This window comes from Cetorhinus maximus, chromosome 5 (assembly GCF_964194155.1).
Source record: "Cetorhinus maximus chromosome 5, sCetMax3.hap1.1, whole genome shotgun sequence".
In the NCBI taxonomy this organism is placed as follows: Eukaryota; Metazoa; Chordata; class Chondrichthyes; order Lamniformes; family Cetorhinidae; genus Cetorhinus; species Cetorhinus maximus.
In genome coordinates, this window is record NC_135883.1 from 9,375,975 (window position 1) to 9,393,540 (window position 17,566).

Sequence of the window (17,566 nt, forward strand, 5' to 3'; positions counted from 1 at the left end):
CAATCAGAGTATCAATCAGTGTTGGAGACACAATTGGAAACTAATAATAGAGCCAAGCCTTTGAAAAAGAAATTCAGTAAAATCACCATTTCCTGGAGATCCATTCATTTTAAAGTTAATGTTTTTAAAATCCTTTATACAATTGAATCTTACTATCATCTAACTTTCTTATTTTGATAAAATTCAACAGTACTTTTATTAGCTGTACTGTTATAACATACCATTGAACATTTAACTAACATTTTGAAAAAAAATTCACTATTTTGACAGAAGCTTAAATAAATCCGACCTCTAAGGTAAATCTAGCATCTAGGTAACACATCTTGTAAGGAGAGCTGTCATTCACTGAACTACCATATCCTAAACAAAAACAGAATTACCAGGAAAAACTCAGCAGGTCTGGCAGCATCGGTGGAGAAGAAAAGAGTTGACGTTTCGAGTCCACATGACCCTTCAACAGAACTGAGTGTAGTTAGGAGAGGGGTGAAATATAAGCTGGTTTAAGGTGGGGGGCGAGGGGAGAGAAGTTGAGGGTGGGGTGGTTGTAGGGACAAGCAAGCAGTGATAGGAGCAGATAATCAAAAGATGTCACAGACAAAAGGATCAAAGAGGTGTTGAAGGTGGTGATATTGTCTAAGAAAAGTGCTAATTAAGAATGGGTGGCAGGACACTCAAGGTACAGCTCTAGTGGGGGTGGGGTGGAAAGACTGACAAGGTATTAGTTGTAGATTTAAAAATAATGGAAATAGGTGGGAAAAGAAAAATCTATATAAATTATTGAAAAAAAAAAGGGAGGGGGAAGAAACGGGGTGGGGATGGGGGGAGGGAGTTTAAGATCTAAAGTTGTTGAATTCAATATTCAGCCCAGAAGGCTGTAAAGTGCCTAGTCGGAAGATGAGGTGCTGTTCCTCCAGTTTGCGTTGGGCTTCACTGGAACAATGCAGCAAGCCAAGGACAGACATGTGGGCAAGAGAACAGGGTGGAGTGTTAAAATGGCAAGCGACAGGGAGGTTTGGGTCTTTCTTGCGGACAGACCGCAGGTGTTCTGCAAAGCGGTCGCCCAGTTTGCGTTTGGTCTCTCCAATGTAGAGGAGACCGCATTGGGAGCAACGAATGCAGTAGACTAAGTTAGGGGAAATGCAAGTGAAATGCTGCTTCACTTGAAAGGAGTGTTTGGGCCCTTGGACGGTGAGGAGAGAGGAAGTGAAGGGGCAGGTGTTGCATCTTCTGCGTGGGCATGGGGAGGTGCCATAGGTGGGGGTTGAGGAGTAGGGGGTGATGGAGGAGTGGACCAGGGTGTCCCGGAGGGAACGATCCCTACGGAATGCCGCCAGGGGGGGTGAAGGGAAGATGTGTTTGGTGGTGGCATCATGCAGGAGTTGGCGGAAATGGCGGAGGATGATCCTTTGAATGCGGAGGCTGGTGGGGTGATAAGTGAGGACAAGGGGGACCCTATCATGTTTCTGGGAGGGAGGAGAAGGCGTGAGGGCGGATGCGCGGGAGATGGGCCGGACACGGTTGAGGGCCCTGTCAACGACCGTGGGTGGAAAACCTCGGTTAAAGAAGAAGGAGGACATGTCAGAGGAACTGTTTTTGAAGGTAGCGTCATCAGAACAGATGTGACGGAGGCGAAGGAACTGAGAGAATGGGATGGAGTCCTTACAGGAAGCGGGGTGTGAGGAGCTGTAGTCGAGGTAGCTGTGGGAGTCGGTAGGCTTGTAATGGATATTGGTGGACAGTCTATCATCAGAAATTGAGACAGAGAGGTCAAGGAAGGGAAGAGAAGTGTCAGAGATGGGCCATGTGAAAATGATGGAGGGGTGGAGATTGGAAGCAAAATTAATAAATTTTTCCAGATCCCGATGAGAGCATGAAGCAGCACCGAAGTAATCATCGATGTACTGGAGAAAGAGTTGTGGGAGGGGGCCGGAGTAGGACTGGAACAAGGAATGTTCCACATACCCCATAAAGAGACAGGCATAGCTGGGGCCCATGCGGGTACCCATAGCCACACCTTTTATTTGGAGGAAGTGAGAGGAGTTAAAGGAGAAATTGTTCAGCGTGAGAACAAGTTCAGCCAGACGGAGGAGAGTAGTGGTAGATGGGGATTGTTCGGGCCTCTGTTCAAGGAAGAAGCTAAGGGCCCTCAGACCATCCTGGTGGGGGATGGAGGTGTAGAGGGATTGGACATCCATGGTGAAGAGGAAGCGGTTGGGGCCAGGGAACTGGAAATTGTTGATGTGACTTAAGATGTCAGAGGAATCACGGATGTAGGTGGGAAGGGACTGGACAAGGGGAGAGAGAAGGGAGTCAAGATAACGAGAAATGAGTTCCGTGGGGCAGGAACAGGCTGACACGATCGGTCTGCCAGGACAGTTCTGTTTGTGGATTTTGGGTAGGAGGTAGAAGCGGGCCGTCCGAGGTTGGGCGACTATCAGGTTGGAAGCTGTGGGAGGAAGATCTCCAGAGGAGATGATGTCAGTGACAGTCCTGGAAACAATGGCTTGATGTTCCGTGGTGAGGTCATGGTCCAGGGAGAGGTAGGAGGAAGTGTCTGCGAGTTGACGCTCAGCCTCCGCGAGGTAGAGGTCAGTGCGCCAGACAACCATATCCAACACAGGCTTGTAACAGAGCATATGAAAGTATGTAAATAAGGCATAAATCTGATGAGACTTTTATCATTGCAGCTTATATAATTAAGGAAAGATAAAAAGTGTAATGTTTACAGGAAGATCTTGAATCCTTGCAGTCAGTAAAATGCACTTGGACATACTTGTTTAAGGATCTTATCGCTGCTGATGTCTTAATTTTAAAGGTTTGTGGGATTTGGTTTAATCAGTACCACGTATGTGATGAAATAAAAATTGTGATAATGGCAGAATTTTCATAATACCAGCAATATACATTAAATACAATTATAGCATGTTTGTAATACCACACCAAGAAGTGAGACCTTTTATAATAGTCTTAGGAGTAGAAAATTATCTTGGTTCAAAATGGGTAATATTGTATCAGCATGTGTTACTTATCATCTAAAAATTATGTTCATTTCAATAGAACTGAATTTAAAGCAATGGCCCATTTGCTAATATTTCATTATTATTACCATCCAAGACAAACTTCTACTCATTAATTCGTCAGTATATTTAACCAAGTTCTACTTTATTGTTGTGCGGAAAGTGATTAATAATAGCCCTTGTGCCTAAATTCTCTTTGCCTGTCACAAAACACAACCTCCAAGTAGACTTATCGCAGTTTCTCATTTCACTGGCTACATTGTTATTCTTGAATAAAAAATAAAACTTCTGGTGTGGAAAATACTATTTATTAATATTTCTTGTCAGCTTAGTTCTAACAAGCCGTCTTAGTATTCTGTCTGATAACCTAAGTTAATAAACAGCATTTTCATTACCACATTTTTCCTGCTTCTCAAACTCATTTGGATCCTTGGTGCTCATTTGAACCCTCTCACAAGCTGACAATTGTCACATCGCTCATGGTGAATTTCTCTTCACTCAACTTGTGCCCTTACACAAGTTCAGTATGTTCCAAACACCCCAGGCTGAGGCCCTTCACAGAATTCATGGCAATGCTTCCACAAGCAAAAGTCAACCCCTCAATGGGCACAAGTTCATCAGGGTAGCACCCTGGGCCCAACCATTTTCAACTGCTTCATCAATGACTTTCCCGCCATCACAAGGTCAGAAGTGGGGATGTTCACTGATGATTGCACAATGCTCAGCATCATTCACGACTCCTCAGGTACTGAAGCAGTCCATGCCTATATGCAGCAAGACCTGGACAACATTCAGGCTTGGGTTGATGAGTGGTAAGTAACATTCGTGTCACACAAGTGCCAGGCAATGACCACCTCCAACAAGAGAGATCTAACCATCGCCCCTTGACATTCAATGGCATTTCCATTGCTGAATCCCCCACTACCAACATCCTGAGGGTTACCATTGACTAGAAACTGAACTGTACTAGCCATATGAATACTATGGCTACAAGAGCAGGTCAAAGGCTGGGAATTCTGCTGCAAGTAACTCACCTCCTGACTCCCCAAAGCCTGACCACCATCTACAAGGCACAAGTCAGGAGTTATGATGGAATACTCTCCACTTGCCTGGATGGGTGCAGCTTCATCAATACTCAAGAAGCTTGACAGCATCCAGGACAAAGCAGCCCACTTGATTGGCACCCCATCCACCACCTTCACCATCCACTCCCTCCACCACTGATACACAGTGGCAGCAGTGTATACCAGCTACAAGATGCTTTGCAGCAACTCACCCAGGCTCTTTCGACAGCACCATCAAAACCCACGACCTCTACCACCTAGAAGGATAAAGGCAGCAGATACATGGGAGCACTACCATCTGCAAGTTCTCCTCCAAGCCACTCACCATCCTGACTTGGAAATATATCGCCGTTCCTTCACTGTACTGAGTGAAAATCCTGGAACTCCGTCCCTAACAGCACTGTCGGTGTACCTACAACACACACTTCAAGAAGGCGGCTCAAGGGCAGTTAGAGCTGGGCAATAAAAATGCTGGCCTAGTCAACAACACCCACATCCCGTGAAAGACTAAACAAAAAAGATTTGGCTATTTGATACCAGGTGCTTCAAGGCTACTGGAGTCATTTTGCATGCAAAATGGCGTCTGTAGTGCACAAATACTTCTGGTGTGTAACATTTGTGTAAAGCTGATTTTAGAGCTCAACATTCCAAGTAATGTAGGATGGACCCCATTCCCACCACTGCCCATTTCAGGTTAATTCCTGGTTGATTTCTACTGGTTTTTGCTGCACTTGTAGAAGTATTTGGTGGCTTAGAAAGTTTTTAAAGTTGCTAAACTAAACTGGGAGAGTTAAAGCTTTTACTACAGGACTTTATCCTTATTTCACAGACTCTGCACAGATCATTTACTCCCAGAAATGAGTGCTGCAGTAGTATACATCACCTTTGAGCTGCAGCATTGTAGAGGTGACAAAGAGGAAGTCAAGCTGCTGGAAGAGGGAAAAGGAAGAGGGGGGGCAAAGAGCTCTCAGGAGGAGGCCAGATCTACCAGAGTGTTCAGGGAGCTATTATCTTACCTCAACCTTTACAAGAAACATTACATCAGATGCCCATGTGCATCTGTATATGCGAGCTAGCGGTGTGTAAGTGGGTACATGCGAGTAGAGCAGGTGAGTGTATGTATGAGCGAGAAGTTGGTGTGTGTACAGCTGGAGTAATACAATAGCATAGAAAGTAATTTTAGATGAGCATAGATATCAGTGCATAGAACAATAACTAAACCACCAATGCAACATCAGCATCAGAAAGTTTATGTTTGTTTAATTAAATTTTACATGGATATGAGTTATGCCGATGAGCATTTATTATCCATCTCTTGTTCCCCGAGGGGCTGTTGCTGGCTCTGACTCTCGATCTGCTGCAGATCTTGTGGGAGCCCCATCACCAAAAAGACTGTAACAGCTTAAGGCTCATCACCACTTTATCAGGGCAACGAACGTGGCCTTGCAGATGCTGCTTGCATCTTGAGAAATTAAAAATGACATACTTCTGATGGGGGGGGAGCTACAATTTTTAATTTTTGAGTGGTTTCATTTTTTTGTGTACATTCACATAACATTCCTTTATGTACTATTTAAATGTAGCCATCAAGACATATATTTTCAATATATTAAAATAGAACACAAGGGAATTTTATGTGAACTTATGTAGTGCACCAGAGAAAATTAAATCCTAAAGTATTTTAAATACAAAGTAATGCTATAAAGAATGACATGCAAACTCAGCAACTTACAAGCTAGCCCCTAAATAATTAACAACAAAACAAAAACAGAATTACCTGGAAAAACTCAGCAGGTCTGGCAGCATCGGCGGAGAAGAAAAGAGTTGACGTTTCGAGTCCTCATGACCCTTCAATAGGGCTGACAGTGACGCGTACACATAATAAGCAAAACAGTTATCTACCTGGCAGTTCTGTTTGATTGCATACATTTTCTGAACTGCATCACATAATCGGAAGTTTATTTCAGAGGCTCCAGTTTTAAGTAAAGTGCAATTCTGAACTGGAAAAATAAAATTCACAGAGAACCTAGAGATCTATTTGTAAAGTTACACAACAGTACAAGTTATGGAGTTACAGAAGAACATAAGGAGCATTCCTCTTTGAAAATAAACAGCAAATGCTGATGACATTATCAACAGGAAGCAGCTTTGAGAAATTGCTGAACTCAATGGTGTGTGGAAACTGGTGTGAACATGATACAATTACTGAAGCGTTCAGGGTTAATGATTATTTCCTTTGATGCTCACTTGGATCTCTCCCACTATTAAGCTCATTAAACCCACCAGTGCTGTTTCCCTGCTGATTTTATTGTTTAAGCAATAGTAATGTTGTAAATCTAGCAAGAACCGGAAAATCTGCAAAAGAATGACTGCAATTTTTTCACTCCAATGTTTTCCTCTAATCTCAAGATGCTTGCTTCTGTTGGAATCTGTTTCCACACCCACCACTCAATCTCCAGTACTGTGACCAAGAAACCATTTCTCATGCATATGAGTCAGGCTAATGGGTGTCAGTAAGCTTTTCTAACATAAGCAAACCTGATCCTTTTCTCACCCAATGTCCACTCATTTCCAGCAGGGGTAACTGGGTCCAGCTCAACAAGAAACAAGTATAATTTTTTTACCCCGGATCTGGAGCACTGAGTTAGTTGTAACAGTCTAACCTTCTGACTTAAATCAGCTAATTCAGCAGAGTGAGGTTTTCACCTGGGATATTCTACATTGTACGAAGTTGAGACTCTCTGCCTCCATCAGGGCTAAATTAAGCACTGTATTCATGTTGCTGGGAATACTGCAGTTCCAACTTGGGATAAGAAATGTTTTCATGCTTGAATGTAAAGGAAAGTATAATAGGGTGCTTAACAGGCTGCTGATCCCATCCTTCTGTTTAACATCACTGCTGAAGTCAAAATACCCTCTTGGTTTCTTTCCCCCTAATTTGCGTCTAACGCCACCCTCTCCCGCTTCCACCTTTTCCAAGGCTGAGAATCAGATCAAACATTTTTTTTTCACCTTTCCATAGGCTTTAAATTGCCCTTAGCTACCCACATGATTTGAGGTTTCGCCTGCGCAATTCTCTGGCCCCACTAGGAGGCTACCTTACATTACATGCCCCAAATCTTCACTTGGAACAGTGAATAATTTGAGAGTGGGCTGACTCCTGGAACACTGAATTTTATTGGCATGTTCCCATTCTGTTGAAATTTCCATCAGGTCCTAAGCACGTGGAACAGAGTTGCATCATTATGTGAAAATCAGTCCCAAAATCTAAACCTTTTGCCTTGAATGAAATACATTCAACAAATAACTCGGAAATTTTCTGCAAGGAGATACAGAGGATGTGTCACAATACAGTAAAGGTGACAACATGTGCTTGAAATGACACAGAATATAAAGATCACACCTCCACTAGGGACCCTTGCTGTGTTTGAAACCATATTTGTTTGGCAGGGATTGGCTGTGAATTTGGATCTGCAAAAATGATCAATAAACTATACACATATAACTAATGCAAAAATGTTGTCAAATATATCTGCCTTTATCTTTGACTCTCAGTAAAGAAACAAAGAACACCCATAATACAGTTCTTTTTGCAAATATCATGTACTATTTGTTATTTTGGCAAAGCAAATCTGACAAAACTCTTCAAAGAAAAATCTCTTTGCAATGTTATGCAATTCTATGGGTAGGATTCTCGTTCTTACATAGATAAGCAGCTTACTTACTTCTTCCTTTCTCCCAAGAGATTTTGGTGGGATCTGCCTGGAGAGGCCCCTGATCCCTGACTGTGTCCACTGCCGGATAGTAAACTGTCTGTCTCAAAGTGAAGGGTCTCATGCTCTGCTCTTTGGTTTGGATTTTCTAAGAATTCACTTTCATTCCAGGCTCCAACAGTACCATCCATTGCCTGGTATTTTATACCAATGGAGACACAGGTCTAGATAAAAAGAAAGAAATGGAAAAATTAACAGTAAAAAAAAAATGTAATGTCTACTACATACAGGCTAGGCAAAGGCTTACAACTTTCTCTCTCCAATCATTGATTTAGGTTTTAAGGAAAATAAGTTTGGGTAACAAACCTGAATATGGTTTTGTGTAGACACGTTGTCGGAGATAGTCATTGCCTGGCACTTGTGTGGCGTGAATGTAACTTGCCACATTGTTAACCCTGCTTGTATATTGTCCAGGTCTTGCTGCATTTGGACATGGACTGTTTCAGTATCTGAGGAGTCCTGACCACTTAATCCCTTGCAACAACAAGCATTTGTATTCACAGCCTCACATCAAAGACTTTATAACCACTTGGAGCTTGTCAATCAAACTGTGAGTTGACAGGCACCCCACTGTGATAATGATAGGTTGCGAAATCTGTCATGCAGCACAAATCCTATAATGATAACTCTCAGGTTTATTTCAACAGACAGGGTGAAATAGCAAGAGCTTTTTTTTTTAAGCGTTCAGAATTTTTTTTAAATTTAAAGGCCGGGAGATTTAAATCCCTTGACAGCTTGACAGTCCTGATGAGCCTTGACAGTTCCCTTGACAGCTCCCCTGACAGTTCCCAAGATAGCTTGAGAGTTCCAATTAGCTTGACAGTTCCAATGAGCTTGTCCACTTTTTACACACATTTATGCTACTGTTAACAATCCCAAAGGGCAATTTACCTCTCCCAAAGTGAAACCTACCTCCTCCAAAGGGCACCTAACCTCTCCCTGTACCTATCTAAAAGGGTAATCTACCTCTCCACAGAAACCTGCTACCTTTAGACTTTCGCCTGATAGGTCTAAAGTGCATAAATCATGTTTTTGACATTCTACTAGCAAAAATTGGATCTGACCAAAGGCGGCTGCACTTTAACATGTGCAGTTGCCTCCATGAACCATGGAAACACAACCTGCCCCTGTTCCCTGTGCCCCCCCAAAACCAGCGAAAATGGCAGCTGCTTGCTTTGAGGGAAGAACCTCGGAAATTGGGCCTTCAGTGCCATTTTGGCTAAGCTGAAAACCCTCTCCATCATTGCAAAAATCGAGGTCTCAGCTTCCGCAAGGTAGAGTCGGTTTGCCAAACAACAGCGCTCACCCCTGTCGGCAGATGTAATGACAATTTTAGGGTTGAACTGAAGAGATAAGTGTGTTGTTGGAAGTTCGGTGGGAAGTGGATCAGACTGGGTGAGCACTGCAGAAAAACTGAGACGGATGATGTCACCCTGCCTGGCAGTTCACATTGAAAATATCTAGAGAGAGTTAGAAGCCAGACGGAAGGACCCAGATGGAACAAAAATGCTGAACATGGGAGAAAGGGCCCCACGTTCTTGGGCGAGGACTCCTGGCCAAAGCCGTTTTTGCAGAGGCGATGGAAAGAGAAGAAAAGTTCAGCGTCATGCCAAGCTCAAAATAGTTGAGGTAGGGGGGCATTAAGGGGTGACACTGAGGTCTTTGAAGTAAACATTCTACCTTTGTTCTCCTGGTGTGTTCCAGGCTCATGGTTTTTCATTCACTAATTTTTACAGATGGAAAATCAAAGGCTGGGAATGTACAATTTTAGTGATATACACTGTCATTTTTGGGGTACAGGAATTGTTTCTTTAGCATTTGACAATTTAGTTTTGTGTACATCAATGGTTTGTTGCTATTAGTTTTTTCCACCTGTCCATACTTGAATGAATTAGCATGGTGTCCTTAATGCAGAGCAGTTATTTGAGTTAATTAGGTGTAAATGCGACATATACCTTAATCAGGCTCCTTAGGCAGCACCTTCCAAACCCATGACCACTACCATCAAGAAGGACAAGGGCAGCAGATGGGAACACCACCACCTACAAGTTCCCCTCCAAGCCACTCAGCATCCTGATTTGGAAATATATTGCCGTCCCTTCACTGTCGCTGAGTCAAAATCCTGGAACTCCCTCCCTAACAGCACAATGGGTGCACCTACACCACACGGACTGCAGCGGCTCAAGAAGGCAGCTCACCACCACCTTCTCAAAGGCAATTAGGAATGGGCAATAAATGCTGGCCAAGCCAGTGACACCCACATCCCATAAATGAATAAATTTTAAAAATCTAACGTACATTTTATAAGCATGACAAGCATGGTCTAAATACAATGCTTATATAGGCAGATATTATGATGTTGTGGAGCTAAGACCTCACACTATGTTTTTGTGAAACATATATATATCAACATGGCTACGTCCTAAAAAATGTTTTAAAACTGGACAAACACTTTAAAAAGGCTGAAGCTATGTCAGCCTGTAACTCTAAACAATAGGAACTAATCAAGCAGTATCGAAAAAATTTGCACCTCGTCATCTCCAGAGATGTTACTGACTCTGTGGACTGCAGAGACCAAATTCAAAGGGCATTACACAAAGGCCATATACATTTCATAAGCCTGGGCTGGCAAAGGGAGACTAAGGGCAGAATCACCTGGTCCCATTGGCGGTGGGCACCATGGTGGACATGAGCAGACAATATGGAGAGAAGGCCAAAAGTCGGTTTGATGCCATCAGAAGACAAGATTGCGATAGTCTGCTCCACCCGTCAGCGGGAACCTAATTTCAATCCTTTCGCATCTCATTATAAGCCCTACTCGCCGGAATCATTCCCCCATGCTGGATCAGAACTGGGGAGCTGCACTTCACTCGGGACTTCGAGGTTGGTTTACTTACCTTGCTTTGGGCAGCACAACATTACTTTTTGGGGGGCTGATGGGTAGGTCTCTGCCTACCAAACAAGCCGTAAGGCGGGGGTGGCTTTTCAATGGCTGCAGGCCTAGGGCTTGCTTGGGGAAAAGGGAAAAGTGGCCTCAGGCAAGGGATGAGGCTCCAGGGCGAGGGCTGTACATAGGAAAGGGGGTAACCCAGGGTGTGTGTGCGGGGGCCACATGTTGATCTGTGCAAGTAACCTCAATATGGTGATGGCAGAGGCGGTGAGGCCAGATGGGGATGTGAGGGTGTGTGTGAGAGAGTGAGTGGTGATGTCCCTTGAGCTGGCAGTGAGTGAGATGCCAGTGAATGTGTGATGGGCCTGTGAGTGGGTGAGTTGAGATTGATGAGATGGCCAACTTACCTTGGCGGCACGAATGGGATCATCCATGCATTTTCTGCACTGGATGGCCAACCTCTTGTGGCACTGACCACCTCCGCCTCCGCCCTCCCACCCCTAAGACAGAGTGGTGAGACTGATGGGTCTCCTGCAGCCGGAGCGGGGGGGTAGAGGACATCGTGGTGGGTCTCCATGGTGTCTAGAAGGTGTCCGAGGGATGTGTCACTGAATCAGGGGGGTGGGGTGGGGGGGGGCTGCACTCTTCTTGACTTTTGGGGCCATGTCTTCACCGGAGCAGTCCTGGGCTGCAAACATTGAGAAGTGTGCGCGCGGCTGCAATTTACATATGGTGAGGAAGCAGTGAAGTAATGGCATGGCAGGAAAACTGGAGGCCACCCACCAGCGGGACGGTTCCCTGAGGCTGCATCGTTAATGAGGTGGGAAGGGGATGATATGGCGTGAAAACTTGCCATTGCAGCCGGTGAGTAAAATGTCTTTCATCGTGCCCACTCCTGCACTTAGCGTAAATCTGGGATGATTCCGCCCTACCAGCAAGCTAGGACAAAGGACCCTGCACCTTTACTTTCACATTCTTAATGGTTGAAGCATGAACAATCTCAAGAACCCAGACAAATGAATATACATCCTGTGTCAAAGCCAAAGTGGATGGGTGGGAGTCATGTGACATGACCCCTATCTGGAAGAACCTGTAACACTGTCTTGCTGTGTTGCCACTCAGTCTGCCATTTCTCCATCAAGCAAGCAGTAGCTCAGACAAAGGACTCTGTCCAGGATTGAATACCTGCCCCACCTGCACCCCACCACCCATCTACACTGTTTCTACTGGAACTTCAGTGCCAATGCCTACAAGGTTAATTCATCTCTATGGGCAGAATTTTGCCCTTGGTGTGCGGGCACGGTGGGGGGGTAGAAGCTGACTGCTGCCCGCGATCAGGCCCAGAAGGAAATTTCATGCTGGTGGGCCAATTAGGGCCTGCCCAGTGTGAAACGCGAGTGGCAGCGCTGAGCGGTGCCTGTGCGGGCGGGTGGAGGAGTGCGAGCCGGGCAAGGGCAATCTTCAGGCCTGTGTGCAAGTGCGCGCTACCTCAGAGAGATGAAGGTATGTGAAAAATACGTTTTTAAAAAATGTAATGGAACACGCCCTGTCATGTGACTCTGTCACATGAGCAGGGACGTGTTATGAATGAAAAATTAAAGTTTTTATTTGATTTGTTTTTGCTTTTGGAAACCACATCCTGCCCATGGATGAGGTTTCCAAAAAAGTGCAAAGGCCACTTGGCCTTTTCGCCTGCCCCGCCAGCCGTAAGGTTGGACAGGCAACGAAAAATTGACATAATTACCTTTTTAATGGCCTTAACAGACCTTTTAATTGTCGGCGCGCGCGCTGTCGACTCCAGTGTGCACCCGCTGACCGGAATATCGCGCGATGACGTTGGGATGCACGCCTGATGTCATCGCGCGTCATTTTACGCTCGGTTGGTTTAAGCATGTGCCCGCACGCCGAACTAAAAATTTTACCCTATGTGTCTATCCTACTTGTGGCAGTCATCTCTACTGGAAAAGTGAATTATCCAGCATCAGTCTTCAGTTTGCTGACTCTGTGAAGGAATTCACCATTGGACTTTGATTCTGGACTCTGGACTCATGTGAAACAGTAATTCTATAATCTGTGGTCTTTGCCCTGTGAATCCTTCTTTGCCTATCCCTCTTTTATTGCATGAATGCGCCAGGGGCTACTTAGTGACACCCCTCTCCCGTGTTTTGAGTGCTGCAAATAAACTAACCCTCTGAGTTTACCCTATCTCGAGTTTGCTGTGGGGTTATTAACTGAAATTGGATCACACCAAAACTGAAATGCCACCATTGAAATGGGGAAATCAAAATCAGAACACCTTTCTGTTTACAGATAGGTGGTGAGAGGAGAAACCAGGGCTGTTTAAATTAAGCCCCTTCCTGTCATAACAATACTAATACCGACTATTGTACACTGTGGTTGGAATTTTCCATGCCTGTTAGCCGTGGGCATGTTTGGTGGAGTGAATGGGCAATATGGCGAGAAGGCCAAAAATGGGTTTCATGATGTCGTGAGACCAGTTTGCAATTGTCTGCTCTGCCTGTCAATGGTGGGCTGCATTTCCCACTGCCGCACGTCAGGAACTTCATTGTAATACACCTGCATTTCATTATAAACCCAGCTCACCAGAATCATCCCCTCGCACCCTGGACCATCCAGGCACTCACACCGAAGTGTTTCACAGCTGAACATAAACGATGTGCGCTTGGCGAGCTGCACTTAGCTCGGGACTTCAAGGCTTGTTTGCCTACCTTGCTTTGGGCAGCATTCATGGTCATCAGCAGCTTCACAAGCAGCACCACGTCACTTTTAGGGGGGCTCACGGGCAGGTCTCTACCTACCAGACCAGCCGTAAGGCGGGGGTGGCTTTTCAATGGCTGCAGGGCTAGGACTTGCTTGGGGAAGGCAAGTGGCCTCTGTGGAGGCCTCTCCTTGTGGAGAAGTGGCCTCAGACAAGGGAAGAGGCTGCAGGGCGAGGGCTGTACTGGGGAAGGAGGGTAACCCAGGGTGTGTGTGGGGGACACATATTGATCTGTGTAAGTGGCCTGAAGATGGTGAGGGCTGAGGAGGCAGCCTCCAGAGGAGATGAGGCCAGATGGACATGCGATGGTGTGTGTGAGAGAGTGAGTGGTGATGTCCCTTGAGCTGGCAGTGAGTGAGATGCCAGTGAGTGTGTGATGGGCTTGTGAGTGTGTGAGTTTAGAGTGATGAGATGGTTGCCTTACCCTGGAGGCACTGATGAGATCATTCATCCGTTTTCTGCGCTGGATGGCCAACCTCTTCTGTGCAGCGTTGGCACTGACCACCTCTGCCACCATGTCCCAAGCTGGAGTGGTGACACTGATTGGCGTCCTATGGCCAGAGCGGGGTAGAGGACATCGCGGCATGCTCCCATGGTGTCCAGAAGGCATCCCAGCGATGCGTGACTGAATCGGGGGGGCTGCACTCTACTTTCCTTTGGGGTCCATATCTTCTGTGCAGCAGCCCTGGGCTGGAAGCACTGAGAGGTGCGTGTGTGTGGCTGCACTTTACGTATGGCGCCCGGCGTGAGGACGCGGCGAGGTGATAGTGTGGCAGGCGAATCGGAGGCCGCCCGCCAGTCAAACGGTGTGTTTCCCGGGAATTCATGATTAATGAGGCGGGATTGGGATGTGGAAAGCCACCATTGTCGGCCAGTGGATAAAATGTTCGTTTTCCCCACCTTGCTACCCCATTTATTGCAAATCTGGGACGATTCTCCCGCATGGTTCTATGAAAGCTATTGAAGCTATTGTCAACCTATAGCACCCAAAACCCCTAATTTAGTTTTGCTTTAGCAACACTTAATACCCTGGCAACTTCCTCCTCCTGCAGCAGAGTTGCTATGGCAACATACTTGCTGTTATCTTTGTGAGCACTGTATGTGTTCCCAGAGGATTACATTTAATGTGGGATACATCTACATAGCTAAGCATAATAGCAAATTAATATGATGTACTTATATATGTATTCTGTATTTATTTCCCAGGTTGATTGATATGGTTGCAAAGTAGTGATACATACCAAATAATTCGACTTGTGCCTGAACATTTGCACATATATTTCAACCACCCTGTCTGTGTGCTCATTATTCATGGTATATTTCAATATGCGAGAAAATGCAAATCTAAATCTAGGGCACAAGCTTAACAATAATTAGAAAACGCAACGTCTTGAGGTGTAACATACGGACAAGATAACCAAGGAACTTGACCATTTGTTTTCATCTCCTACATTGTATCAACTACAGCTTTTCACAATATTAGCCACTTGATTCTTTGTTGAGAATTAGCCAGTGTAAAGACCCAAGGGAGTTAATGGCGTCCAACAGTAATGGAGCAGCGTGTTTTAAAAATGGAGGTTTTTGCTTTACCATCCTGTCCACACTGGAGTCCAGCTGGGCACCGTTTTAATTGCTCACTGCAGTTAGGTAAATGAGGTGCCCACTGGAATAGCAAAAGCCTCATGCAAATTGGGGTGCCATAACATCATCGGGGGAGACAGTGGGGTAGTGGTCATGTCATTGGTCAAGTAATTCAGAGGTTCAGAATAAGCTCTGGGACATGGGCTCAAATCACACCACAGCAGCTGGTAGAATTTAATTTTAATCAATAAATCTTCAATATAAAACTAGTTTCAGTGATGGTGATCATGAAACTATCATTAATTGTTGTAAAAACCCATCTGGTTCACTAATGTCCTTTAAGGGAAGGAAATCTGACATCCTTATCCAGGATGTGACTCTACATGTGACTCCAGACCCACAGCAACGTGGTTGACTCTTCACTGCCTAGCAGTTAAATGGCCTAGCAAGCCGCTCAGTTCAAGGGCAATTAGGGATGGGCAACAAATGCTGGCCTTGCCAGTGATACCCATGTTCCATGAAAGAATAAAAAAAAATCCCTGATTGCACTTTAACTTGGGCCCTGAGCAGTCAAGGCAGAGCAGCAGCAGTTCTGAGGCTGGAGGTCCCCCAGGGCAGGTGCAGACCTTTCCTTTGTGAGGCCAAGAGGAATCCCACAAGGAAAGCTGTGGCTGATCTGGGCCTGGGATCTCCCACATACCCTCACTTGAGAGCCTCTTGAAATCCTCTCTTTGTGATTTACCCATTTGTTGGTGAGCCCTCATTTTGTGCAGGCCAGTGACCATTGATCTCACCCATTTGCCAGGCAGCTGATCAGCAGTATACAGAGATGAAACATTAAAAACTCTGGGCCTCAAACTTAGACCTGTTGTGCCTCACCCTACCACGTATCCAAAACCGATGGGTGTAAAAATCAGCCTCATTAATAAGGGGCTATCAACATTGAACCATTTATCTAAAATGGCAAGTTCTTAGAATTTCCTTTTAGCCTGTGTTGAAAAATGAATATGATCGTATTAAGTTGTAATATGAAATAAACATAAGATTACAAACAGGTGAAAACCAACCTGTCCATCTAACCTGTTCCATATAGTTTCAGTACTTCACACTTCCAACCCCCAGGTACTTGGACAAAGGGAAGCATTATATTAGAGAATGTGCAATAAACAGGAGAATTTTGAAGAATTTCCTTGGTCTTCTTCAAAATAATGCCACTGGATCTTTTACACTCACCTGTCAGGGCAAGAGCCTGCATTAAAGTGTCAGCTTAGATTTTTGTGCCCAAGTTTTGGAGTCAGTCTTATGACTGACTTAACCTTATGACTTGGAGACGAAAGTGCTATCAACTGGATGACACCTGACACAGAGTTCTCAAACATTATAGAAACATAGAAACATAGACACTGGGAGCAGGAGTAGGCCATTCGGCCCTTTGAGCCTGCTCCGCCATTCAATATGATCATGGCTGATCCTGTATCTCAACTCCATATTCCCGCTTTCTCTCCATGCCCCTTGATGTCCCTAATATCCAAAAAATTATCAATTTCTTTCTTGAATATACTCAGTGACCCAGTCTCCGGAGTCTTCTGTGTTAGAGAATTGCACAGGTTGACCACCCTCTCAGTGAAAAAATATTTCCTCATCTCAGTCCTAAATGGCCTGCCCTGTATCCTGAGACTGTGGCCCCTGGTTCTAGACTCCCCAACCAGGGGAAACATCCCCCCTGCATCCAGTCCGTCTAACCCTGTTAGAATTTTATACATTTCAATCAGATCCCCTCTCATTCTTCTGAACTCTAGTGAATACAAGTCCAGTTGAACCAATTTCTCCTCATACAACAGTCCTGCCATCCCCGGTATCAGCCTAGTGAACCTTCACTGCACTCCCTCTATGGCCAGTATATCCTTTTTTAGGTAGGGAGAGCTAAACTGTATGCAATACTCCAGGTGTGGTCTCACCAAGGCCTTGTGTAACTGCAGTAAGACATCCCTACTTCTGAACTCAAATCCTCTTGCAATGAAGGCCAACATACCATTTGCCTTCCTAATTGCTTGCTGCACCTGCCTGTTTACTTTCACTGGCTAGTGTACAAGGACATCCAGATCCCTCTGTACATCTACATTTCCCAATATATCACCATTTAAATAATACTCTGCCTTTCTGTTTTCACACTGAAGCATAAACTTCACATTTATCCACATTATATTGCATCTGCCATGTGTTTGCCACACACACAACTTGTCTAAATTGGCTTGAAACCTCCTTGCATCCTCTTCCCAACCTTGCCCAGGTCTGTGTCATCAGCAAACTTGAAAATATTGCATTTTGGTTTCCTCATCCAAGTCATTTCTACATATTGTGAGTAGATGGGGTCCAAGCACTAATCCCTGTGGTCACACTACTAGTCACCACCTGCCATCCGGAAAAAGACCCATTTATTCCCATTCTCTGTTTCCGGTCTG

The 17,566-nt window shown here is 45.0% G+C and overlaps 1 protein-coding gene across 4 annotated transcripts in view; it reads right to left on the reverse strand.

Moving 5' to 3' along the window:
- Positions 1-17,566, reverse strand: part of otofa (otoferlin a) — a 470,909-nt gene that overhangs the window by 255,525 nt on the left and 197,818 nt on the right. For 3 of the 4 annotated variants that reach the window (XM_078541508.1, XM_078541509.1, XM_078541506.1), the window contains exon 5: positions 7,868-8,018. In XM_078541508.1, coding sequence (XP_078397634.1) covers positions 7,868-8,018 — 151 coding nt within the window. Of the gene's footprint in view, positions 1-7,806; positions 8,019-17,566 lie in introns of all 4 variants that reach the window. The other variant, XM_078541505.1, reaches the window with a different exon arrangement.